The sequence below is a fragment of the Phallusia mammillata genome, chromosome 3 (genome assembly GCF_965637545.1).
Source record: "Phallusia mammillata chromosome 3, kaPhaMamm4.hap1.1, whole genome shotgun sequence".
Lineage (NCBI taxonomy): Eukaryota > Metazoa > Chordata > Ascidiacea > Phlebobranchia > Ascidiidae > Phallusia > Phallusia mammillata.
The window spans coordinates 5,573,641-5,601,335 of NC_137254.1; the positions used below are offsets into that span (position 1 = coordinate 5,573,641).

The window sequence follows — 27,695 nt, forward strand, 5'->3', positions numbered from 1 at the left end:
GTAGATTTTTTTACAAGTCATTATTTCTTTATTACAAAATTACGTTATTCACCTATGTTAGGTGAATAAATGCAAGAAAAATGATTCACAAGGGCGGAGTTAAAAAACTAAAAAAAAGTTAAAGAAGACTCAGAAAAACGCAAAATCGTACACCATATGTTCAACAATTGTAATTTGTAACAAAGGTATTTTATTTACACCTTTCCATGGCAAGAAATATATTATTGCAAAGCCCACGAATGTTAACAAAAGCGGTTAAATACCTTATTTAAAGTGTAGCACAGGCATCAGCATAAATAGCAAATGTTATATGGTGTCATAATTAAAAACATAGTCATTAATAAAAATAGTTCGAAATTTCTTTCTTGATTCACTTGAAATGAGCCTGTATCTCATCAGGCGTTTTTCCTTTAGTTTCCGGCAGGTAAACAATTAGGAAAATCAGGAAAATGATCGAACTACCGAGCCATATGGTCATCGAATAAGCTCCCAGCGCCACCTGAAATCAAATTGTTTGAGAATCAAATTTTTGTAACAGATCAACGTTTTTCTAATAAGCCAACGAAAAGTTAAGACGACGGGCAAAAAAATGTTTTTAAAACCCAAACCTCTATTATAAAAGCATCCAGTCAATAAATGATAAGTAAGCTGCAGATACTGCATAGCGTTTTGACCTATAAAGTCTTAAACCTTTTACTGTTATCAGAAAAACAAGAAAGATTGTTGAAACTGAATGAATGAGTTCCCAAAAACTGTAATAAAAAAATTCCCATTTTTGATTTTTTGGGGTTTTGAGCAATAGTTTCAAATTAAAATAAGACTTAAACCCTGTTTCAACAACTAATTTATAGTGATTTACCATTAGACTTATGCGAATACCATGAATTGTTTAAGAAATTTAACAAAAGTTCAACTTTCAATTTTCGATTCTTAATCTAGAACACCGACTAAGTTTTGTAATAAATAAAAATTTTATCAACTTATTTTTTTTAAAGCGCAGACATAATTACAATTGGTTTGCTCAACCACTCACAAGGTTATGGGTTCGAATCCTGTCTCGACCATATTGTATTGAGTTTATCTGAGCAAAACCATGAAGCTAAGCATTTGTTAAGATTAAATGAATTTAATGAACATATTTCGATTTGTTGGTTGCGGTTCGAAAATTATTTTTAGTACCTGGTGACGTAATCGAATTAATGACGTCATAACAACCGAGCACATTTCATTCCAAAAACGAAATTTGTTTCAAACACCACGTTAATACGCGATTTTGAACATTGGTGTTGCTAGGACAATCACTTTGTTGAATAAATTAAAAATGTTTAATTTTGGAAAAAATATTCTGTTTTTTCTTCAAGCAAGAAACTTCAGCAATTAAAACCCCAACCCAATGGTACCCAAAACCTTTCACTATATGTATCGACTAAACTATATCCATTATTTGAATATATATTCCAACATAATTCATAATAATGTTGTGATTCAGCAAAATAGAACTAACCCCACAAACAAACAAATTAAAACCATAAAAAATGTAGTCTAAAGTAGGAGGTGGGATTCAAACCCGCAATCTGGGGATCACAAGCGAGTTCCGTTTACAACTTGGCGGCCTTGCCATGTCAGTGCTAGTATAACAGAAAATAAACTACAAAAATGATAAACCCAAAACCATAGGAACACGACATTGTGCGAAACCAGTGAAAATGACAGTTTTACGATGATGAATTCTAACTTCAATAAACAATTCTTGTTTACTATGAGTTCGAAATAACCTCAGCTGAATAAATCTGAGATTACAAGGGAGATTACACAAGAAATACAAGAGAGATACACTTTTAACCGCAAAGAACTATAAGCTTTACTCTGTGGCTGAGGATGTTGTAAATCAACAAGACTGTAAGGGTGCGGATTAAAGTTTGAAAAAAATCTTTCATAATGCTAAGATTCTTGATTAACGACGCAAAAATAGTAAGTTAGTATAAGTAGTTTAATACTACGTTTTATTTCTTAGAAAGTTTTTCAGTTATCATACATTTAAACTTAAAACTAGGAAATAGCGAAGGTAAAATGAGACAGGTAACATTTACTCTTGATTTTAATGTTTTTTTTCTACAAAATTATTGTGGCAAACAGATTTAAAACTCTGCACAAAACAGAACAAAGCTTAAATTACAAAACTTCAAACATGCTTATGTGTAAATAAAAACACTAGAATTTCATTTTAACCTAGGAGAAGTCTCAATTTTCACATAAAACTTAAGATAAAAATAAATTAATTATTAGTATCAGCACTAAACCGTCCCAAGCATTCATGCAGACCACAGATTCCCTTTTTTAATGCGCAAAATTAAATTTGTGTGGCAAATAACTTTATTCCTAATTTAATCGACTTTTTCACACACTATTTGCCTATATTGAGGTTTTTACGATTACGGATTCTTGATTACTCTATTCGACCTGTTTAAAGCCGAAATTAGTAACGAATTCCAACACGGGTTGCCATTTCATTTTTTAAGGGGGGCACAGGACTTACAGGGTTACTTGAAGGGGGGACACAAGGCCAAAAAGTTACTTTTAGGGGGCCACGGTCCACGAAAGGTTGAGAACCACTGCCTTAAAGGCTTACAAAACAATGGATTTATGAATACTAACCTGCAAGTATGGTGGAATAAAGCCTACAAACCAAGATAGAGTCCACGATACAAGCGAACCGTAGGTGAGAGCAGTAGCACGAGTAGGCTCAATGGTTAACTCGCTAAGCAGAACAAGAGTTGCCAAATTGGAACCACCGAAAAAGCTGCAATAACAGTTGGAATAAATAAGTCCGATTACACAAGAGATTAAAACATCTAAGCCTCAGTATACGTTTATGCTGGATCATTCACTGGTGGTTAGTTTTAATGTGTTGTTTTCGTAGATATCACAGTACGCCAGGCCCATTGAAGGCGCCATACCGAATCAGTCGGTCACTAAACATTCACCAACTTATGGCAATGCGTAGGCCAAAAAAATCTAGCCTGTGGTGGGACTCGAACCCACGAGTCTTCCCGGGATTCGCGCTCTACCAAGTGAGCTACGCAGGCTCAGTGGAGATATCTCGTAGATATACAACGCTTTGTCGTTGTGTTGTCAAAGTATGTATTTTTGTCAGTATTGGAACATGTTTTTCAGCTATAATCTGTTTGTCGGTTGTGTCGGTGTGTAAAAAAATTATGTTTATTTCTGTTTCCATGGCGTACATTTCCGCCTTGCGATCACCCTGTTCACAAAAACAACAACTGTATTTAATTCACTTTCAATATACGTTTCAGTTGTTCTAAGTATAGAATGATACTGCATTTTACTTTACTACACAATCTGATAATTCAACACATCAAATTAATTTACTTTTTACTTGATTGATGTGAACTAAGTTTGTTAATGATGAGTTGAATTGAGTTGAGTTAAGTTTATTTCGCTTGGTAAAAGCAGCGTCACAATGGCACTGAACAATCACCCATCCGGAAAAGGATGCGCAACGTTGAACTTGAAACGTTATATAGCGCAAAATAGTGATTGGCACAATTGGTGGATCATGACTAATAGCAGCTACACCGTATTATGAAACGTTATGTGGCGGGAGCTCACCAGGGAGTGAGTTTAGCGCACTGCGTGTATAACACGACTGGGGGAAAACGTTGTTGTGAGGGCCCTACAAGCTAACTGTTCCTGTTAGGAAAGAGAGCGAGGTTCGACAGGAAAAGAAACCACCGAAAGAAACCCTGTCGGATAGTTTCAATGCATTTTATTGATTTTCATCTAAACCTATAAACTTAACTTTACACAATTTAGATATCAACTAGTTGTTACAAAATGCATTTACAAAATGTTTCAAATGGTTGCAAAAATCCCTAAATTTAACCGTATAGCTGCAGTGCGTTTACCACCAATTGTGCCCTCTACTTTGTTGCGCTATATAACGTCTCAACGATGCGCAGCTATTTCCAGCTTGGTGAATGTTTCAGTGCAATTGTGATGGTACAATTTGTTTCAAATTCCACCTCAAAAACACCGGGAAATACCGGGAAAACACCGGGAAAATAAACTTGACTCAACCCAAATCAAATATAATTGAAGCATTTATAAAGAAAAGACTAAAGCATTTGCCGTTTCGTGGAACCGTTGTGCACAGTCTTAATGAAACTGTGGACTCCAGTTTAAAAATCACAAGTCTTTAAGTGACTGCATTGTACAAATTATACTGCAAAGCATTCATATTTACGTCACATCCTCTTCGCACTTTCTTCAGAGCCTGCATAGCTTCCTCAGGCCTAGAATTCCTAATCAGATAAAATGGGGATTCAGGCATCCAGACGCTTGCCACGAGGTAGATGACCGAAGGAACAGCAGCTACCACTATCAGAAATGGCCACAGTTCAACGTTACCGAGTACCTGCGAATATTAAATTGCTTCAGGTCTTCGTTTCAGTGTTATAAGTCAGGTCAGCTTTTCGGGTTAGGCTTTGGCTTAGGTGTTATTAACAAACGGACTTGATTCCGGCCTGACTACACATTCAGTGTCAGTAAATTTTTAAAGAACATTTTCTAGCTAAGTAGCCAGTTGCCGGACTTGACCTAATGTCCAACAGCCATAAAACATCTTGTTTAAGCCATTGTATTTTATTGTCCAATGTGTATGCTTTTTTATTATGGGCCTGTTATTAAAACTTTAGGGCCTAAATGGAATTTTCAAAAACGACCCGGGTTCGGACTCGTATTTCAGGCCCGCTAACAATCTAGATCGTTTGTATGAAAAACGCTCTTATGTAAATACGAAGCTTTTTCTTACTTCACCATACCACAAAAAATTGGTTTTAAGCTACAAGTACAAGATATGCGAATCAATTTATCTTTATTTATAACTAAAACGGGATTAAAAAGTCTAAAAGTCGATGAAGCAAGTTTTTGAATTTAAAAAAAAATTAAGTGTGATTGTTCAAAGTGTGATTGGAACAAAGGTATCATACCCCAACCCAAAAGACCCAAAAATTACAATTATTAAATGAAATAACTTTTTTAAGGCACTGTAATCGCGACATAAGTGTCTATAGGTAATTTAAGGATTTGGACCTACTCTAATTTAAATACTTTAAAATGAAGCTTTAATCTGACCATGACCTGAATCCAAATCGAAAATCATCCGATTGTAATTTATTTCGGTTGAAAAACCTATAGGCACTTACCTTTGGGTGACCAAATGATGGTCCAAGAAGGCAACCAAACGCCACCGCTATTCCTCCGTAACTTTGCCAAAACGGAACACTTTTTCGTGCACTCAATTCGGATGTAATACCTGGCAGAATGGCTACAAGCAAAACAAAAGTCAAATGGAGTGTTTCTGTCACTGTATTGAAAAAGCATGTTGACCTTATAAGTCTTGTATTTGTTCCGCCAAAACAAACAATTTTGCTGATGTAAATTAGTTTGAAAACAAGTTTACATTGTTTACTTACCATTTTGTGATGCACTGGCAATTGTACCACTTAAGTATTTATAAGGTTTAAGCTGGAATAAAGTATTTTCTAAATTTGAAGCCAAAAAATGCAAGTTCAAAATAATCTTTAATTAAATCAATAATCTCTTATTGAGAGAATTTTACACCATTAAAAGAAAACCGCTAACTTATGATCAAGAATCAAGACGGTAGTACTATGCAAAGTTAGCATTTTATAATAACAAACTGACATAAAACTTACTGTAGTATGCTCCAAGAGGCAGCCCCGCCAAAAACCGACCAATTATCATGGCTTCATAAGACCACGTGACCCCGCCAACCAATGACATGACGAGAACTCCTATGATGTTTGTCACGTGACAAAGCTAGACAGATTGATAGTGTATTTTTTACGTTTTTTACGTTCTAAACTTAGAACGGCATTAAAGAGCGCTTTGCAAATTTTGCATTTGTAAGGTTGTGGGTTGTAATCCCAGCTCAGCCCTTTAAGATAGCTCAGTGTTCGGTTTAACCGAATGCAATCGCATAAGTTAGTAGGTTCTAATCCTAGCTTGGCCGGCAAGATGGCCCTGAGGTTACTTCAAGCTGGAGTTCATAAGGTTAGTGGTTCTATTCCCAGCTTGATCTTCATAATAGCCTGTTAAGTATTGAAAATATCTTGAGTTTATAAGGTCGAAGGGTCAAACCAAAATCATGTTTTAGTGTAAAAGCCTTGCATTTCGAAATAGTGCCAAACAAATGAATTAGAGCAAAAATATAATCGCTCAGAAATTAAATAATAGTACGCCAAACTTAATATTGAAACCTAGTCAAACCGGTCTCGCATGCATTACAACATACGACAAGGAAAACCCATTGAAAGGCTCAATTCGGCCATTCGTAGAATTTCTATGGAAACTGACTTACTAACTCCCGGACCATATGCCAGAATGTGTATTTTAGAAAAAACGAAATTTGATTGCAGGATAATGGCTAGTTATGCAAAATTGCGCTTAATGATGATCCAAAGACAGCTTGTGACATCACAGACAAGACAAAAAAACATTACGATTGTGTGCGAACAATTGCATTTTTGTTAGTTGTCGTGCAATAAAGGCTATTGTTTAGCAATGGAGAAGTCGATTCTCAATTCTATTTTGACTTAAACTTATTTAGTGGCACAAACTGACGCCAAATAAGATTGTAGAATTACTTCAACCTTTCCAGGTTCCCCCCAAAATTGCCTCACGGACCCCTAAAGGACCGCGGACCCCAGTTTGAGAACCGCTGGTCTAGCATGAGCGAATCAAGATATACCTGCAGCAGACGTTTTCCAGACATCAAGGATAAAAGAAAACCACTACCCGTTCCTCCAATAAAACCTCCAACGATTTGAAACGACATTGTAAGAGTCAGAAGCATCAACCACATTTCATTTGGCATTGCATCACCAGTACGACTCTGCAAAACACAATGCTATGTAGGATCGAATAGGCAAACCCTTTTTCCGATCAAAAATTTGAACCAAAAAAATGTTTTTAGATACTCATCAGGGTTGTAAACGGGCCTGAAATGGGAGCCCGAACCCGGCCCGAACCCGAAAGTACAAGCCCGAAACCCGGCACGAACCAGAATCGTTTTTGAGAAGCCCGTTTAGGCCCGAAAGTTTGATTGACAGGCCTATACATTAACGCCTCAGGAAAGACCAAGACAACAATTGATTTCAAACATTCTGTTTTAAGGCTGTTTGACGTTAGGTGAGGTCGAGCAACTGGCTACTTAGCTATTTGAATTGATTCAAAAAAATACTGACACGGAGTGTAAAGTCAGGCCCAAATCAGGCCCGTTTTTTGAAGAAAACTAAGCCTGAATCCGGCCCGAATCCAGTCCGAAAAGTCCGGCCCGACTTACAACTCTTGGTACCCATAGGTAACATAAAAGCATGGACAAGAACACTACGCCCTTTTACCGTGGGTTTCGAGCCTAAAATTGAATGTTTTTGACAAAAATGGTCAAAAAATCTTTAATTTTGTTTCAAATAAACGTCGTTCATATATTAAGTGCTATGGCTAACGTACGAAAACAAATAGCGCTATTTCTCATTGCGTGCGCCTAAAGTTAGTTAAGAAACCAACTAAAATTGTGCAAGGCCGTGCATGTAATAAACGCTATGGTTTACTGCAGGAAGCTCATTAAAAACTGTGTATATTTCACTAAATCTAAATTTGTAAAATATTCTGCCAAAACCTGGTGTTTAAATAAGCTTTCCAAATTCCATCAATAGCATTCTTTGGGTTTAGATTTCAATAAACAAAAACTAAATGCTTTGATTTTTGCATGAAGCCTTCTCTAGCCTACAAACAACAATAACTGAAGTGATTCTAGCGAACTATCGAAGCAGTACAAGATGTAATCCGATTAAAGTAGTATTAAGTGGAGGATTAGTTAAACCAGACAGGCGTAGTGCATAGATTGAGACGAGAATTGGTAACTTACAGTAAACCACTGCTAACAGTAATCCGTTATTTCCAACTTTTCTGCATATCACTGTGGGTTTTTGTTGATTATAAATTGTCAAACGAAGTAAATTTGGAGAGGAAAGTTTAAATGATTATTTTTTTGTTCTGTGAGTTTGTGTTTTAGTGAAAATAAAATGTGATACAACTAAGTTCGTAAAATGTTGTGTGTCATTTACGAATATATCATAACTTTTCCGAAAAAAACATAAATATATTTAAAAATTCTACCCATTTTTTCAGCTGTGTCTTGTTCTACGTGAATTGAGTAATCTCCCTTCCATAGAAATAATATTCGTTTTTAACGCTTGTTAATTTTGTTGCAGTTTTGTTGATATATTGTTAAGAGACAACTTCCAATTCGAGTTAATGTGACTATGTCAGCAATATATCATGTTTTATAGCAATTATTAAGTTTTACAAACCAGCAGTCAAAAACATATATGTGGGTTAGTTAGATAAGAATTGTTTTGTTGAAAGACACCAAATAAAAGTAAGTTTGTGGAAATGTTAGTAAACAAAAATCTGTGGAACTTTTTGGTTGAAAGTATTCCTAAATCTGAATCCTAGATAATCTGACGAACTTTTTTTGTGAATTATCTTTTATAGCTTTTTATATTAAAATGTTGATAGATTTAGATAAAAACTTTCATAACCAGAAGATGATTTTCACACAAGATATGTATATTACCTACTTTATTTCAACCATATTTATTATGTGATGGTATGTAATTGGTTTAGTTTCTCTGACCCCTGGAGTTACCCAATTTGTCCCACAAAATCGGACAATGTTTCAATGCATATGTTAAATGACCAGTTAGCTGGAAAATGTACACAGTTAGAAGACTGGCTGTCACTCTACATCAAAATGTTCAGCACAACATCAGCACAATCAGGTGAGTTTAAAATCTACAAACATTGGCTGCTGTCGATAAGTCTACTGCTCTTCTGTTGGGGTGGAAATTCCGGTCATTGGCAACTGCACTTTGCCAAGTTTTAACTACTAATACCTGGAACATACAAATAGCTCTAATATTGACATATGATAGACCACTGTTTATGCATCTGTATGCGCTATGCAACAAAACACAATGACATTATAACCAGTCAGTCATCAAGCAGGAAGCCTCAGAGCCGTTTTGTTACCACTTGTTTTGTTGTGTAGTGAAACGAAAAATAATTGCATTTAGTCCCCATTTTGTTTAATGGATTGGATTTCTTAGAAACAAGTCTTGACTTTTGTAGTGAAGCAATTCAAATAAGATTTAATTGAACTTATTACATCAATTCAAAAAGCTGTTTTCTTAAATAATGTTCAGGACTGGAAGCTTTTTTTACCAAAATAAGAGGAGCTTTTACTCTACATTGCTTTTACACAAGCACTGTAAACCATTGAATGCTATTTTCCACATTTGCAATTTCATCTTATAACAGGTCACAACTTAGTATTATGCAACAGATGTTTTCCGTATTTTTGGTTAGTTTAGTGCGGGATCGTGCAACATACGGCCCAGGGCCACGCACGGCCCGCGACAGCTATTTGTGTAGCCCGCGCTAACTGCGTCAAGTAGTCCATTGTTTTATACTTTTCACTGTTAAAAGTTGTTATTTAGCATTTTTGACATTGTATTACATAGTAAAGCTCTCTGGTTTAAAATTTTGCCCTCGTGGACCCTTGAAAACTACCCAAGGACCCTTGAAAAGGGCGCAAACTGCAGGTTGGAAACCACTGCAATAAATGAATTTTTATCAAAATGCATCAAATTGGCACTGGACAGCATCATTATACATGTAACCTGTGGCCCATTGCGATAAACAGTTGCACGCCCCTGATTTAGTGCTATCCCTATTCATAGTGAGGTCAGTGGTTCAAAGCCAAGGAAAACTTCTCAGTGATCAATGTAACAGCTTTGATTTTCTATAGTTGATTACAATTAAACCCAAAAGTTGCGTAGCTGATTTCAATTCGGTGATTGTTTAAGTGCTATTATGTAGCTTTGCTTGCTATCCGTCACCGATGCTTGTGTGTCTTTAAACTCTTGGGAAAATGTGGCTCTTGGAAAACACATGACGATTTATACAGACTCTTTCAACTGTTACAAAACCTGGATATTTGTGTGCGTATTGTCGTAAACCTTGTTCTTAATTACAACGTGGTTGTTTGTTCTACAAAAGGCAAAAATAGTTTCTATGCTGTTTTAAATGTAACGCTTTTATACTATGTTTGTAACTATTCTAACTTAGCTCTTGTCACAATAATACTTAGACATTATAAGTCAAATTTTCACATGATAAATTTACATATTTACATAAGCATGTGTACATGACGAAAACCATATCGAGTATAACACGATTTAACAATATGAAAACTGCAACAAATATTTGTGGGGGATATTTGTTATTGTTTATGGTAGTTTCATTCTCTGATCTCAACCACTCTGTCGCCTTCTTCATCTGTACCAGCATTAAATCTCACAGCTAAATCTGACGAGCGATTTGTAGATGCTCGTAAAATGGACAATTTCTCCATCAGCCATTTCTTTGCCCTTACAAGTTGATCTTCTATTGCTTTAGAGTAAAGCAAGGGATTAAGAGCGCTGTTGATTGGAAGCAACAGACATGCCCCTAGCACGTAAGCATCTGGTGGCATGTTGATTCCCCCATAACTTAAATATCCCATGACACAAATTGGAATCCAGCAACAGAAATCGGTCAAAATCAATCTTGAGATTCTCTTCTGCATCTTTGAGCTGACATCATTGCTTCTGGATTCTTTCATCCGGTTACTCTGTTTGTAGATGAGAACATATGCAATAACCATGTAGATGAACATAAGGAAGTTGACTGTGATGAGGAAAGTTGAATATTCCCAAGCAAATTCACTGGTTGTGGCAAATAAACGTGGCATACAGACACTTGTTTTTCCATAATATCCAAACTCCCCTTTGATTGAGTTGCGAGAAAATGTTTCCTTGATAGTTTGTTTCACATCAGTCCAACTTTCGGGTTTTATACCAGTAATTCTTTGTGCAAGCAGTGACATATTTTCCCTGGAAACAAAATCAGTTCCAAAAATGTTATTTGGAAACCAAACATCAGTTGTATAATATTCCGAAGTGACTTTCAGTAAAGGAACAGTCGCCAAAACAACAGCTGAAATCCAGCAAAACAATTCAGCAAGTAAAACTCTAAGAACACCTACACTTCGAATTGTAAATGGTTTAAAAGCTGATACAAGGCGAAAAGTGGTCATTGCTGTCATAGTCATGGCTGATGCTTCAGAAGAAATCACAGCAAGTGCTCCAAGTCCTTGGCACAAACTACTTGATCTCCACTTCTTATCAAACAAACAATACGAGCCAGAAAATTGCCTGGCTTGCACTATAACTACGAGCAGATAAATTCCCATGAGAAAATCTGAGCAACAGAGGTTTAGAATGAAAACACTAGTATTGATGAAAACGTTTTTGTTTCTGTCTACATTCCATAAGCTGTGAGCAGTTGCAATAAACACAAACGAATTTCCTCCCAAAGCTAACACAGCTGTTATCCAGAAAATTGCTCGGTATATTGGATTGGCAATCATTTCATTGACATCTGCAAACGCGTCCCCAGCCAAGTTCACACATTCGTCACTTCCATCTGAACAATCGCGAATTCCATTCTGCACCAGTTTCCATTCAACTGACAAAGGTTGTTTATTTGTGCAATAAAACCTTACTTTTTCACAACGGCATTTTGCTTCATCAGATTCGTTGTCGCAATCAATAATTCCGTCACAAACAGTTTTTCTGTCAATGGAAACCCTATCTTTGCCTTTACAAAAAAATTGGGTTTTGTTAGAAAGTTGTACAAATTCATCTGAGCCGTCATCACAATCGACATTTCCGTCACACACCTGAATGTTTTTTATGCTAAACTTTACTGTTGAAAAACAATAAAACATATTTGGACAATTCACTTCACCATATAACCCCAGGTTGCCCTCAGTTTTTCCATCACATACTGAGTTTAACAAAACTTTGGCATCAATTCCCCTACCTAGATAATACTGAAACTTTCTCCTCAACAATTTGTTGTCAGTTCTCGCACACTTAAATATTTCGCCAAGTCCAAGGTGTTTATAGTTTTCTGATAAGCACTGAGTTTGTTCCAAATTATTTGCTGACGAACAGTATTTTGTGTTTATTTGATCAACGCATTGCACACTTGAGTTGCACAACTTTCCACTTTGAACTGAACATACAGATTTATTTTGGCAATGCATCTGATTTGAAGGACAAGTGCCCCTTATATCATTACACAAACTTTGATTCAAACACAAACACTCATCTGACATATCAAAGCAATCCACTATACCGTCACAAACTTGCTTGGGTGATATGATCAACTTTTTATCTAAGCACTGAAAACATTTGAACTGTCCGTTGGCAAAACAAAGATCAGATTTATCAGAACATTGAGGCACTGAATCGTAAACATTGGTTTGTGGCAAAACACAAACATCTTGTCTCGTTGATCCAGAGCATTTAAACCCAAATCCTAACTTAATTTCATCACTGTTGTCACTACAACTACTAAATCCGTCACAAAAATCACTTCCTGCTATGATGTTTTGTTTTTCACAAAGGAAATAATTCTGACAAAATTTTTCCTTTTTTGGACAGTTTGAAGAGATGCAAATCATGTTCTTGGTTTTGCAACTGTTAATGTCATCAGCACACGATGGTTGGATAACTGTGTTGCACTCTGCTGGAACTGTGGAATGTACAAGATACCTGGCAAGTTTTTCACTCTTACAAGTTGTGGCAAATATTGTGCAAGATTGACATGTGAAGTTTGAAACTGAACAAAGTTCGTCACTTCCATCATAGCAATCCTCAAATCCATCACCAATCCAATCAAAAGGTATGCATCTGCCAGTAGATGAGCAATGTCTGTTACCAGAATCACATGGACACCTTGCGTAAACTCCAGAGCAGTTACATGTGTAATCTGTCTCATCACTACCATCAAAACAATCACGATTTCCATCACATAATAAAAATCGGTCAATACAACTTCCCTCTATACCGATTTTGCATTGTTTGGTTCCAACACATGTACATTGAAACATATTAGCTGGACAAGTACAATTAACTTCATCACTCCAATCACCACAGTCATTAATTCCATTACATTGATTGTGTTTGTAGAAGCAACCAATTCCACCTGTACAGGTCTTTGTTTTGTAACAATTACATTCAAACGTGTCAGCTGGACAAGTGTAATTAACTTCATCACTCCAATCCCCACAGTGATTCATTCCATCATATTGCCAGTATTTGTAGATGCAACCCAAACTACTTATGCAGTTTTTTGTTTTGTAACAATCGCATTCAAACTTATTAGCTGGACAAGTGCAATTAACTTCATCACTCCAATCTCCACAGTCATTCATTCCATCACATTGCTTGTTTTTGTTGATGCAACCACCAACTCCTGTTGTACAGTTTAATGTTTTGTAACAAGGGCATTCAAGCTTATGAGCTGGACAAGTGCAATTAACTTCATCACTGCCATCTAAACAATCTATCATTCCATTACATCGCCTCCACCTATCCCTCACACACCCAACATTGCCTTTACAAGTTGTGTTGAAACAGTCACACTGAAACGAGCCTTCCTGACAAATCTCACTGTACTCGTCGCTCCAATCACCACAATCGTTCCACCCGTTATTTACCTTCAACATCTTAAAGCACCCTGGTTTGTCCCCACACCGACCAAACTTGTGACAAGCACATTCGAACATTGAAGAAGGGCAGGTGCAGTTGGGACCGCGGTACGGCCACTCGCACACCGGGAGATTTTCAGGTTCTATGACAAAAAATGAGATTTTTAGGTTCTGAAAAATCTTAGTTTTTGCAATGAAAAAAAAAAGTTTACAGAAAAGTAAAATTAAGCGAAATATTGAAGAAAAGTTTAATTTGATACAACGATATGCCGGGTACCATTAAATAAATTTAAAATCGGGTAAGCTTACTCATATAAGGTCGAGGAGCGAGACTGAAATCTTCACCTGGACATTCACCTTCCGTGCATCCGACGAAAAGCAATAGAAATAATAACCACAGCATGTTTATGATTTCTATAGAACAACTGTTAAGATAAGAGTTTAGTTTGTTTTTGTACAAAAAAAAAACTCTTTTCCTACTCATGTAATGTTTTTTTTTTATTTGATTTTGTTTAATCATAAACATGCTGGGTTATTTTTATTCTTTTCTATGAAATTAAGATGTTGTTACTTGTAGTTGTGCGAAACAAATAGTTTGTGCAACACTTTTTATTTACAACTCCCGGTACTTTTTTGCGCTTTAATGTTTGTGGGGGGAAAGGCTTGGGTGGTCCATTTTATTTCAAGTTAACGAACAAACCCTAAATGGAGCTAAAATCAGAACCCAGAAAGATATTTGCGAAAACGAAAAAGCGCATAAATTTTTTCTAGCACGGAACAAATAATAGAGGAAACCACTAGCATTTGATCTCCCAAAAATGGATGAAAAAATTGAATCAAACCCGTTTGTTCGTCACTTTTACCAAAGCATTTGGCAAACACAAAATCATAGGAGCAAATCCGGACAACATTATTTGATCTTCCAAATAGAAACCCATTGAACCTAAATAATAGTCACACCTTTTACCCAAGAAGAAATAGAAATATCCAATTTACCTTCTAAACGCAGATTACAAAATTATCAGAAAAACCGTCTCAGTGCAGCTACAAAAACAATTAAATAAAACATTTCTATTAAGCAAAAATGCGTCTTAAATAATAGATACATGCAACAAATCCATTACAACCTGCCAACTGCATTGGAATATAACCACAAAAATCAAATTCATTTCGCATTTATGATGATTTGTATTGTAACTTGTTTAGAAACAAAACTGCACATTTTATCTCTGTAATAGTGATGATGTTTTATGAAAATATCACTTTTGGGGTTGGTAAAGTGCAACAACATGCTATTTCATGTATTAGCACGCAAGTTCGGTTTCGCTAAGGGTATTTATTGAAATCGTCCGTAATTTTGTTAACGCACGTATGGTAACCCTAATGTGCACCAACCACGCTCACCGACTTTAGTTGGAAACATGCTTTATTCTTTCAAAGTGGAATAAGCCCTTTTTTTCTACAACATAGAACAGCAAATCACGTATTTATCAATTCACAAAGCTTTCTAATCAACACCAATTTAGAAATGGGTGCTTGAAAACAACCGATAAAAATTTTGCAAATTAAAAAAGATAATATAGATCACCTTCTCTTAGACTGTTTCGTTTCCAACCAAATTCTCTACCATTTAGACCAGGGGTAGGCAAACTATGGCCCGGCAAAGGAGATTATGCGGCTCGCCAACGTTAGTAAATTTGAAGGAAATGTTACCGAGCAACGCTGAATAGTATTATGAACATAGAGTTTTAAAAATACCGGAGTGCGACTTGCCGATACCTATACCATGGCCCGTACCATAATTTGGAACGAAACACAGACACTTTTTTACGTACTTTAGTCTGTTTTTTTGCCACGTTATTTTTCAAATCGTCTTCACATAATTTCTCCGCTCGATAAAAGTAAAAGCGATTCACGTTTTCAAATACAGCCCACTTTGCACTGTTGACGCCAAAACTTTGGTCAGTTTGGATCAAGTTTAGGTCCTTGCAGTACTTTGCAAACGGCTTTAAACACGGCCTTGGAATCGTTAACACAGACCCGCACAACACCTCAAGATGGATACTAAACGCAATTTGCATTGTTTGATGTTGGCGCAAGCAATTAGTAACTAAAAACGTATCGTAGCCTATGTTGCAACCAATGCTTGTTTGTTTTGAAACAATTACAATTGTTGCCTTTCAACCAATGTTTGGACGATCGGTAGAACTACTAACACTGGAACTCGGTTAACGCCCGGTTTGGTAGGTGGCGCAACAGAGCATAGGTAGTTATGGTGCTGACTCGGCAATTATTCTTACCATAAACCCAAATTGCTGAGTCAGCACCATAAACGCCTATGCTCCGTTGCGCCACCTACCAGAAAATCCCAGACCGGGCGCTAGCCAAAGTCCAGTGTTAGTAGCTCCACCTGGACGATCAATGTGTTAATATTTTGGGTTAAATAGGGCTCCTCTAAAATACACAATCTACGCAAACTGCGCAATTTACTAAAAAAAACTAGCTAAGATGTTAACGGTTAGGGCTGTTGGGGTCTGGGTGAGGGTTCGTAATACAAATAACTTTATAATTTAATCTCATAAAAACAGTGTTTAGTACCACTCTCAACACATATTAGGCCCAAATGGGCATCTAAAACTAAATCATAGTTTTATTTTTATTATAAACCCTCAACCAGACCCTAAAAACCTAACCGTCAACATTTTTAAAAGTTGCATACGAGTAGATTGCGTATTTTAGATTAGCCCGGTTAAATATACTATGCGGTCCCATAAAATTATGTTTTAAATGCGGCCCTTGCACTGAAAAGTTTGCCCACCCCTGATCTAGACCAACTCCTTGCAAACAAATTGATTACTAACCTTTAAACTAACCCTAACCTTAAATAATTTAATCATTGTGTTTTGGAAACTCCTTTACTGCAAGTTAAAGCTTACACAATGGCGCACCAAAGTTATTAAAACTGAAATTGGACTCCTTAATAAATTCGTCCACAATCAAACATCTTTGCAAAGTGTATTACCGTAACTGCGATTAAAATTTCTGCGATAATTGTGCCGAAATGAAATTAAGTTTTGAATGCGGCAATTTGCCGATTCAGTTAATAAATTTCCTTTTTGAGAAGGAAGCTGCATGATGATTTTAAAATCTGATATAAATAAACCTAGACACAATTCTGTTAGACTAAAAATCTCCCGAGCTACTTTACACTGCGAACTTAACTACCCACTTGCAATCTGAATAAAGCGCGTTACTGTAAGGAAAGCCACTTTCACAGAATATTTATAGGCACTAAAACGGAAACGACAGGTCATACGTAGCCCTGCCTTCTATCTTTCGATCTTACACACTGGTGTCATCCGGCATGTTTTCTGAAATCCAATAAAGAACGCCAATTTGCGTTACAAACTGTATGTATTAATTGCAAAACAACTAAATGTTTCTCCATGGTTTGTAAGTTAACGCTTTCAATTTAAACTAACATGTATTATTGTAAGTTTTGGACATATAAAAAGCTTGTGTATAAACTTACTTTAAAAAGTTTGCAAAGTCGTGCACGTAACTAGTGCAATGGTTGACTGCACGAATATCGTTAGGAAACCTGATTTAAGCTTGCAAAGTCGTGCATGCAACAAGCGCTATGGTTGACTGCATGAAGTTTATTAGGAAACCCGCTTTAAGCTTGGCAGGTCGTGCATGTAACAAGCGCTATAATTGACTGCACAAAGCTCGTTGAAAAACCTGCTTTGAGCGTACAAAGTCGTGCTTGTAGAAACAGAGTTGTAAACGGGCCTGAAATTGGAGCTCGAACCCGAATCGTTGTTAGGCCCGAAAATTTGATTGACAGGCCTATACATTAAAGCCTTAGAAAAGATCAAGACAACAAACACATTACACAATAATAGACCATTGGTCTGGAACAAGGCGTTTTAGGGCTGTGTGACATCAGGTCAGGTCCAGCAACTGGCTACTTAGCTAGTTAAATTTATTTTTAAAAATACTGACACAGAGTGTGAAGTCACGCCCGAATCAAGCCAACTTAAGCCCGAACCTGGCCTGATTTACAACACTGTGTAGAAAGCGCTGTGGTTGACTAAACGATGCTCGTTGGGAAACCCGCTTTATCTGTGCAAAGTCGTGTATGTAACAAGCGCTATAACTTGTTTGATCAATCATAAGCATCCGTAGGTTACGAGGTTTTTAAGCACCGTTTTCGTTTAAGTTGAAAAATACCGACGGGACCCACATGCTGAACCGGTACATCATACGCCGAAAAGTTAATGGAAACATCAACTAGAATAAATCGCGAGCAATTACAGCGAAGCACCGCACAAAATATAAATGTTGTCGTTTACTTGAATTGCCATCACACATCAAAACACAATCAGGTTTTGAAAAGCGAATTTTTCCTGAACTTTTGAGCCCTGAGATCTTAGGACATACACGGTATGTAAATTAGTTACAACTTATTAAACCACCATGACGCTGGTTTGGCGAAAGGCATGGGGTTGTTTTTTCGCAACGAGACGCTCCGGCCTAGCGAGAAAGTTAGTAACACTTTTATTTTACTTCTCCACATTGTCCAGTTTAAAGGCTTCAACACATGAAAGATTACAAATTTTATTACATTACCTTACGCAGGTATATGAAGCCCGTGGTAATAATAAGCTGGAATCCAATAACCCCTTCCAAGCTTGCTTCGTGATCGATATTAATTGAGGAGCAATGCACAGGAGCACGACTGGGAACTACGCCGTTGGTGCTTCCTGGTTTAACTTTCGCTTAGACAATGATGTCAATTGTTTACTGCAGACAAAATTTCCCAAAATAAAATGTCTATACATCGTAATTACCCGCGACAGGAAGCTTGCTTCCTGATTGATATTATTTGAGGAGCAATGTACGGAAGCACGAACTGGGAACACCCCGTTGGTGAATTAAGTTTGCTTCCTGGTTCAACTTTCGCTTAGACTGTGAGGTGATTTTGTTTACCGTGAAAACTAATTAATCAAAAAAATAATAAATAAAGTTTTATAATAAAAAATAAATAAGTTTTATAATAGAAGTGCTCAACAACCAGTTTGCTGTGAAACGATGCTTGGTGGGCGCAGTGCAACTGTAAACTAAAAAGTCTTTACAAAATCGAGATAAGTTATTCACAATCAATTTGTCAATATAACAAATGGACCATTACTGCGGCAGTGCTCATTGAAACCAGGGCGTCAAACCGCTTGTCATATGGGTTCAGGTTCGGTTCGGGTTCACTTCGTTTTGTTTTTAAGGGTTCGGGTTCGGTTCAGGTTTTTAAAAATGTATTTTTTTGGGGGGTTCGGGTTTCGTTCCAGCTCAGGCAATTTATCCCGTCCCAACCGGTTTGCGGTTTTTAAACCGGTTCAAATTTTCATTTGTTTCACTTTAATTCTACCCATCATCTACCTGGCGTTTTTAAACTCCAACAGAATTTTGACCGTGCACTATTTGACACGCCCTATAAGTGTTACCTTGCGTACTCTTCCTTACGCTGTTTTGAAAAAAATCATAAATCAGACTGCATTTTTTACTGGTTCGGTTCCGGTTCGTGTCCGCCGCCAAACAAAAATATGGGGTTCAACTTCGGTTTGCGTTTTTGACATTGTAATTAGCGGTTCGGGTTCGGTTAAGGTTTAATGAATTTAACCGCTCGAACCGGTTCGCGGGTTCGGGTTCAGTTACGGTTCGACGCCCTGATTAAAACAAACCCAAATATTTCACAAAAAATGCAAATACCAAAGTGTTTTGGTGAAAATTCATTGAAGTTAATTAGACATGTTGTTTGGATTGGTTGTTTCTGCTTTTTGCTCTCGCAATTCGTTTACAGCATAGCGAGACTTTGGTTATCTTGTAACAATTGGTCATTTATCTAGACCAGGGGCCGGCAATCTTTTAGGCGACGCGTGCCAATTTACTTGTTGTTTCCATGTGTCAATGACGTCGTCGTGTTTTTAGGGGCTGTGAAAACCACCTGATGTGACAAGTGGCAGGGGTTGCCGACCCCTGATCTAGACTGTACATGGGAGCGTACATTAAGCGTTACTGTTCGTAACAATATATTATGAACCATTCCTGTTTGAATTGTTGCAACAAACCTCGTGGAAGCACTGCGGAACCCTTAGAATGCCCGGGACCCCGTTACATGATAGAACCCCCAGGAGCCTGGTGTTATTGAATACGCTTGTTCCACGATTTAGATAAACATTGCTCAGAAAAGTTGAGTGAGTCAACGCCAGTCTCATATTTCCCGCGTCCACACGGAGATAAATAAACTGGAATCCAATAACCCCCTTTCAAGCTTGCTTCCTGATTGATATTTATTGAGGAGCAATGCACAGGAGCACGAACTGGGAACTACCACGTTGATGCATTAAGTTTGCTTCCTGGTTCAACTTTCGCTTAGACTGTGATGCGATTTTGTTTACCGTAAAAACAAATTAATTAAAGAAAATAGAAACTGTTACTGGAGTAAATACATCTGCGTGATGGACTGTGATGTCAATTGTTTACTGCAGACAAAAATTATCAAAATAAACTATCTATAATCGTAAATAACTGCGACAGAAAATATACTGTTTGGCAATTCAGCTGAATTAAACCGTTGAACTATTTGACTGTAAATGTGTCAATCTTAGTAGTAAAACATCATACAAAGTGTTAAAATATACAGGAACGGCCAAGTATTAACATGAATTGAATAGCTAGGTGCAAATATTATAGATGGCAGATGCATGTCAACGGGTGTTGTGACATCGCTATCGTTCATAGCAACGCGTCACTATATTCCATCATGCGTGACAAGGCTTCCCATATGAGCTCAATGATTTTTTTTCTTGCGCTTGCAAAACGACACCAGTAACACATTAGATCAGTGCTTATCAACCATTTTCGAAACGGTACACCCTTTTAAACTTTACTCAAAATTTGTACACCCCAGTGAAAAATTTATTCAATCGTTTAACACAGTGAATCTGTTGTCTAACAGAAATAATGATGAGCACCATACCAGCAAGCCATAATCCATAATTCACTACCATTAACAACGATTTTTAAGTAAAATATTAAAATATGACATCACAAATAGAGTTTTGTAACTTAAAATCTACGTACACTTGAGATGCATGTTGTGCCATGTATTGTACACTCAAAAACTGAAACCTGCCTATTGTGATAACTGGTCATGGGTATATTATATTTTGTATCTGGTACACCCCAGTACACCCTATCAAAGTCGTACTGGGGTGTACGATGCACCCGGTTGAAAAGCACTGCATTAGATGCAAGCAAGGCAAAACAGTCACCCTAAGAATTATGGCGCTCAAAGGCATTTAATGTACACAAACACACTGCTGAACGGTTAATGAAACACATTTTGTATTCAGTCATACATTGTTCGTTTGTCAAATAATGTCACATGATCAAACGTGGCGATCTGATTGGTCGAGCTGTGGTATGTAACAAACGGTTTTTCGCGCAGTCCACTGAGTTAATACTGCATTGTAAATTGGTAATGCACGCAAGTTGTGAAATTTCCGGTCGAATGTGCCTTTTTGGTGAAGTTTTAGTTTGGGCCCCGAACCTTTTCAAAATTTGAAACCAAACTCGTTAAATAAATGAAATCAGTTTCACAACCGACCAAATTAATTTATCAAAACATCATAACTATTCAATTCAATTCAATTTTATTTTGTTTACAGCGCCCACAAATATTCATAATAATTCACAATAAACGGAACAAGTCAAAGCGTTGCAAACAAAAAAGGATCAGCTTGAACCACGCGTGGTTATAACTTGTAGCTGAACCCCACTATTTGAAATAATATCTGCATTTGTCGGTAGCAGGAGAGTAGTGTGTATAAGTAAGACCAGAAGTGGTATTGTAACTGTCGTATCAGCAAATAAAATAACTAATCATGAAGCACTGTGAATATAAACCAAGCACATGATGAAAAGAGAACCAAGCAAAACAGTGAAATATTGCAATCAACGAGGAAGGCTTCAAGCAATTATTGCGCGCTGCGGGGAAAAAGAAAAAAAGTCATTGGGCAGGGCAATCAATTAACGCAATTGGAAGGACCAAAGCAGTAATTAAAGCAAAACACCCTGTGGAATGTAAACAGTAGACCTCGTGATTGCTACATACCAAACATACCAGGACATATCACGTGCACATAACTGCGGGATTGTGGATTTCATTGTGATTATTGTGTTGAGTAGGTGTCCACAAAAAATAGCTTCAGATTGCGCTTAAACGCAGCCAAAAGCAGGATCACATCTTGTTTGATGATACTTTTGCAAGATACATATCAGAAATAATCCCAGCTCTTCACGCCCCCTCAATCGCTTGGTGGACCTCATAGAGTACTTGTGCATAGGTTGTACAGTATTGCGAGACTGCCAACACTTTTAAAATACATCTGAGTACCAGTACAACTACTCCGGTTACAATTGATAGTGCAACTACTCCGGCTATGGATGACTCTGCTATTACTCAGGCTACGATTGACGTTACAACTACTCCGGCTATGGATGACTCTGCGATTGCTCTGGCTATGGATGACTCCGCGATTACTCCGGCTACGATTGACACTACAACTACTCCGGCTATGTATGGCACTGCAACTACTCCGGTTATGTATGACACTGCAACTACTCCGGCTATAAATTACACTGCAACTACTCCGGCTATGAATGATACAGGGAACGGTACAGGGTATCCGTACATGATTTTTGAGCCGAGTGTCGATATTTTTCGACTTTGGCTTCGCGACGAGATTCCAAATGTGTTTATTACAGTCATCACGCTGTACTTGATCATAAGTTGATCTGTTTTCGAATATCGACGTAAAAAAGGTCGCCAGAACAAAAAGAAGAGTCTTTCAACACGTTTCGACGATTTTCTTTCCAAAGGAGCTCTTTGCCTTGTTGCTAGTGTCTTACTGTTCATCCGGTGCATCTTAGAGCAATGCGTGCTTTACTCCGACGAAATATCGGACCTGGTGTGTAAGGTCTACAATTATCTACTTTTGGGGATCGCCCAAGCTTCTCATAACTGCCTCTACCTTTTGGTTTGGTCGCGTCAACGAAAAATGTACAAGCATCCTAAACTCCGACATTTGGGATCTCCTTTGCTTCGCTTCATCAGCGCTGCGATACTTATAGGTTATCCAGCATTTAGTACTGTCATATCTGTCGTCTATGCATCGGGGTACAACATTATTAGCTCTCCAAATGGATGCGTTTATGACGTGACCACGATTGATACACAGGTAGCACCCATGATCGGATGGCTTGTTTTTATCGCCTCATTCGTCTTCCAGTTTTCCCTTGTTGGACTTTTCTTCTACCCACTGGCAAAACACTACCGTTTGTGTTGTGTGACAGGGGAGGCTCGACTGAATTCCGATTTGGTGCGGCACATGGTGGTCCGACTCTGTATATGCACTGGCGTTTGTGTGTTGTCCAACATGACATCTTACATCCTATTTATGGTAATGCATGTTAGTATGGCTTCGATCAATTTCTGGGGGAACATGTTCAATATAGATTTGCTCTTAAACATTGTCACTGTTGCTTTGTCATTTATGGACTGGAAGAACAGGCTGTCTCCATGTATGACTTACAACGATAACAAAGAGTTTGCAGTAATCAAACAGTAAAGCATATTGGGCAATGAAAATGTATTGTCAGGTCGCATCGTAAATCGTAAACGTGTACAGAGTTACAGACAATTGCTGTTAAGATTCGCCCGGCAACAAAAAAATATTTTTGTGCTTGTTTTCATGGTGTACTGTGTATTCACGTTCATTCGCCCGCTTGTAAATAAAAGCAGTGTGTTCAAACTTGATTGCTTGATTTGAAATTCGGCATATGCCGACTCAGATTACCGAAATAATATTCCAAGGTGCGTGTGATATCAGGAAGTCCTAGGTTTTTTTCGAAAATCGGGTCGAATTTCTGGTTTATGATTTCGGATCAAAACTAATTTAAAAGCCAGACTTCCAACACAAAAAACGTGTAACGTCCCGTAAACGCGTCCCGATTATAGTACACACAGATATGGGGTATTGTAGATCTTATTAAATCAGGGGTCTCAAAAAACACGGCCCTCAGGCCAGATGTCATAAGCAAATGAAAAATGCCCATTCAAATATGACCCAAGTTTGTTTGTTGTTGTTTTTCACTCACCCGTCAAGTGCTCAATAAACTTAAATTACTGAAACTTTAATTCACACTCATGTGTCTACGTTAAAAATTACAAATTGAATTATTTTTAAACATTACTATTATAATGAAATAATAAATAATGCAAACTTAGTCTGACCATGAAAGTATAAAGTTAAGAATCCGTTTAGTTCTTTGTTTAGAAACGTTTTACGTTCATAATTCCTCACCAACATTTTTGACATTTGTGTAGGCCACAAAGATTGTTTAGAGGCCTAAGACAGTGCTTTACAGAACCATTTCATTTACACTACATATGTTTCGTAATTTTCCCGAGTAGGACTCGCGGCCCACAATAAATTGAATGATAATACCAATTAAACTTCTTAGCAAAAATGAAATCTTAAACTGCTAAAAGTTTTTTTTGTACATACCGCTACAGCTTTTAGGATCCATTTCACCTTAAATTTAATTTACGTAAACTAAGAGCAGTTTGAGACATCGCAGACAAAACTAAGATATAAAATTATGTTCAAACAATTGCTTTCATTGTAACTTGTAGTGAAATAAGAAAGTATTGATCAACACGCAAGTGAGATTGTAAAGCAATGAGCTATTGGAGGTTAACGAAAATAGCACTTTTAATTTCAAAGCAATGAAAACACATATTTTTCTGCAATTGGTGTGACGTCTTTAAAAGCATTTTGTCATCCAAGGCCGCATATGGCCTACGGCTTCTAGGTAGTTCAAAATTGTTTTTGTTTTTTTCTTTTCGTTGGAGACCCCTGCACTAAAACAATCACCAAGCCGGAAATAGCTGCGTAACGCTGAATGCGCTGCAGCTACACCGTATAAAGATAATTCAGAAACAGACTAATAAAACGGTGTTGCAATACTGACGTTACTTGTTGTAATTCTGCTATTCATTTATAACCAACTAAACAAGTTAATACACTTTATGTCAGACATTGTATCAATTTACACGTTAAATAATTACAATGTTTGTATCTTCTGTTTTCAATGTTACTATACAAGCACTTTTATCGTTTTGTTTAGAATTTAGCTACTTTCAAATTAGTGTCTAAGCAAAATGTATAGATATAATTTGCTTAAGATATAGATGAACAACTGGGATCAGCCCTGAAGCGTCGATGCAGACCAGCGAGCACGGCACACTCATGTAGAAATCATAGTACGACAGGCCTGTTTAAGGCGTTACACTGAATCAGCTGGTCACCAAGCATAATCACTGATGGTCTGCATTGACGCTTCAGGAGTGATTCCAGCTATTCATCTATGTCTTAACTCATGACTGGTCGAACTGACGATCCCCATCTACGAAGCTGAAATGTGCAGCATACAAGGCAGGCAATGGTGCTTGTGATTCGACTTTCAGGGGGTTCTCCACTGAAATTTTCAATTTTTTTTTTCATTTCCCGGAAAAAAATTCCCGACAAATATTTTTGCGTTTTTTCCTATGACAAGTTTATATTCGTCACAAACACTTAATTTAGCACGTTATATCGATTATGATAACATGTACAATGCTATAAAGCACATGAAAGGTTTGTTAAATTGTAAATAATAATTCGAATTTTTAAAACCGGTAGGTGGCGCTATTCCGTAATCTTATGCACGTTCTGAAAACCGCGTAATTCGGCTGCGATTTAAGTGTATTAACTTTTGCATTACAACTTGGGATTTAAGCCAAAAAGTGGTAATTGTTCTGTAACATAAACATTAATGTGACATAATACAAAATAGTTCTACATTTGTATTTTCTACATTTATCTTTGCTTTGTTTTGTTTCCGTGTTTAACGAATTAACAAACGTAATAACCTATTGTAATCATGTGGCATGAAAAAGTTATGCGAAAACCTAGCGGTTGGGATACAAGTGCAAAAGAAGCAATTGTGGGAGAAAAACACCTTAATTTTGTGAGAAGAAAAAACTTCTGAAAACCTCGCAAGGTGGCGCTAATGAACAATATGTGCAAGCTGAATGTAAGACGCCTAATCGAGGGCAGGAACGATCAAGGTTTTTTATGTCTGTATACGGGTCAAACAAGCTGGAGTGCCGTTTGATGGCTACACTAGCCAACACGGCCTATATTAGCTGCACTAATAAGACCTTATAGGTCGAAACAGAGTGTACTGTCTGCAGCTTGCTTTTAATTTGTTGGCTTTATGCTTTTACAGTTTTATTCTTTTTTGTTAGAATTGCACTTATTGGCTTAACACAAATAGGCTTAATATAACCACACCAGGGTTACACCGAAATCCGGTTCAATAGTTTCTTTATAAAAGATGCACTAAGCACGTTTTGTTGAAATGGTGCAAAACATAAGTACAGTATATTTGGCTGGATAAAACAAAAGCAGCGACACAGTGGCGCTAGAACAAGCACCAGGCCCAAAACAAGTATAAACATAACGTGAAGGGCAAAATTAGTGGGTATAGGATGAAAGCGGAGCAGCTACACCATGTATAAAGAATGCCTATTGTGTTCCTTCATTATGCCCAGAGTTAAGCGTTGCCATCGACACGGAGCCGAAAAAAAGGACAATCAAAAAATTAAGTTTCTATACGAAACGAAACAAGCGTTTTCAAATAAATCTTTGCATTTATATAAGCCATGACATATCACATGCCATACTTTTTTGCCTGAAACAATCTGTTCCAGCCACTCCTTGTTCGTAGACAATACTTCGAGCATCTCACGACAGCTCAGGTCTAGGTTTACTTTTACTATTAGCAGGGATTTGACGTGTAATTGTTGAAAATAAGACAAAATAAAGACGTAAGTCAAAAAGAAGGACATTTCTTATCGAAAGAATAAACTGATAGTGGATCGTTCAGCCGATACAGACGCACGGCACTGACGAATCAATGCGACAAGCGAAAAATCCCTAATTTTAGTGCGCTCAGCCTTGTAACAACAATAGGTATTTTTTAGCCGGCGTGCTCGCGTGCTATTCCTCTCCAACCCAATAGTCCCGCGCCGCGCCTAACTACACTCATAGCTAAGGAGAAAATGCGGCGCGCAAAACCAAAGGACCCTTTCTAACTATTCTTCCCCTAGTTATCGATGATATAACTATGCACAACTTCTTGCGGCCCAATTTGTAGCACCAAAAAAATGAGCTTGGGCCTCCTATTCGCTGGTTAGCTGGTTTTAACCTTCTATCGAACGTCCAAACCGGTTTGAACCGGAATCGAAAACCAGAAATTTTGACCGGCTTTTCGAAATAAAGCTCGCCTTTTCGTTTTTTTTTTTATTTTATTTTTTTTTTTTTTTTAGGGTGTCAAAAATCGAACAAAAATCTGGTTTTTGGTGGTTTTTTTGCAGAATATTTCAGTTTCAAACTGTTTCTAGCCGTTTTTTTTCCTCCAACCAAACGCCCAAACCGGTTTAAATCGATTTTTTGTCAACTCGGACGAAACTGAACTGGAAAATACTGTACAATCTTTACGCTATGGCTGAACAAAACAATACTTAAAAATCTAATAATAATATGGATAAATTCTCTAATATTTTTGAGACAAATACAAAAGTTAGATTTGCTTATTCGCCTCCGTGTTTGTGAAAGCAGTAAGGGTAGCGTGCGGTCTATTTATTGGTTTTACCAGCTAGCCATTGGAGTAGCGTCCTTAACCGTAGAAATAGTAGCGTTACAGAAATAAGGAATGCATGGCAACCCTGCCTATAGGTAAGCAACCCTTGATATGTCTGACCTTCGAGAAGATTATGCACGGCACGACAAGTGATTACCAATTTCAAAAGTTACTTTTA

The 27,695-nt window shown here is 37.3% G+C and overlaps 3 protein-coding genes across 3 annotated transcripts; 1 reads left to right on the plus strand and 2 right to left on the minus strand.

Annotated features, from left to right (window-relative positions):
* Positions 1–370: 370 nt before the first annotated feature.
* On the minus strand, positions 371–5,826 carry LOC145219310 (solute carrier family 2, facilitated glucose transporter member 7-like). Its single transcript, XM_080086688.1, has 6 exons — positions 5,739–5,826; positions 5,226–5,347; positions 4,265–4,435; positions 3,081–3,262; positions 2,656–2,800; positions 371–499 (listed from the first exon to the last, which is right to left on the minus strand). The coding sequence occupies exons 1-6, from the start codon at positions 5,824–5,826 to the stop codon at positions 371–373; spliced, it is 837 nt and encodes a 278-aa protein (XP_079942814.1).
* A 4,582-nt stretch (positions 5,827–10,408) lies between these two features.
* Positions 10,409–11,714, minus strand: LOC145219083 (G-protein coupled receptor GRL101-like). The gene has a single exon (XM_080086453.1). It carries the CDS (start codon positions 11,576–11,578, stop codon positions 10,409–10,411), a length of 1,170 nt encoding a protein of 389 aa, XP_079942579.1. The 5' UTR covers positions 11,579–11,714.
* A 10,861-nt stretch (positions 11,715–22,575) lies between these two features.
* LOC145219311 (uncharacterized) lies at positions 22,576–23,569 on the plus strand (the record flags this gene model as incomplete). Its single annotated transcript, XM_080086689.1, has 1 exon — positions 22,576–23,569. A coding segment is annotated over one exon (822 nt), but the record flags the coding sequence as incomplete, so codon positions are not given.
* Between the last annotated feature and the right edge of the window lie 4,126 nt (positions 23,570–27,695).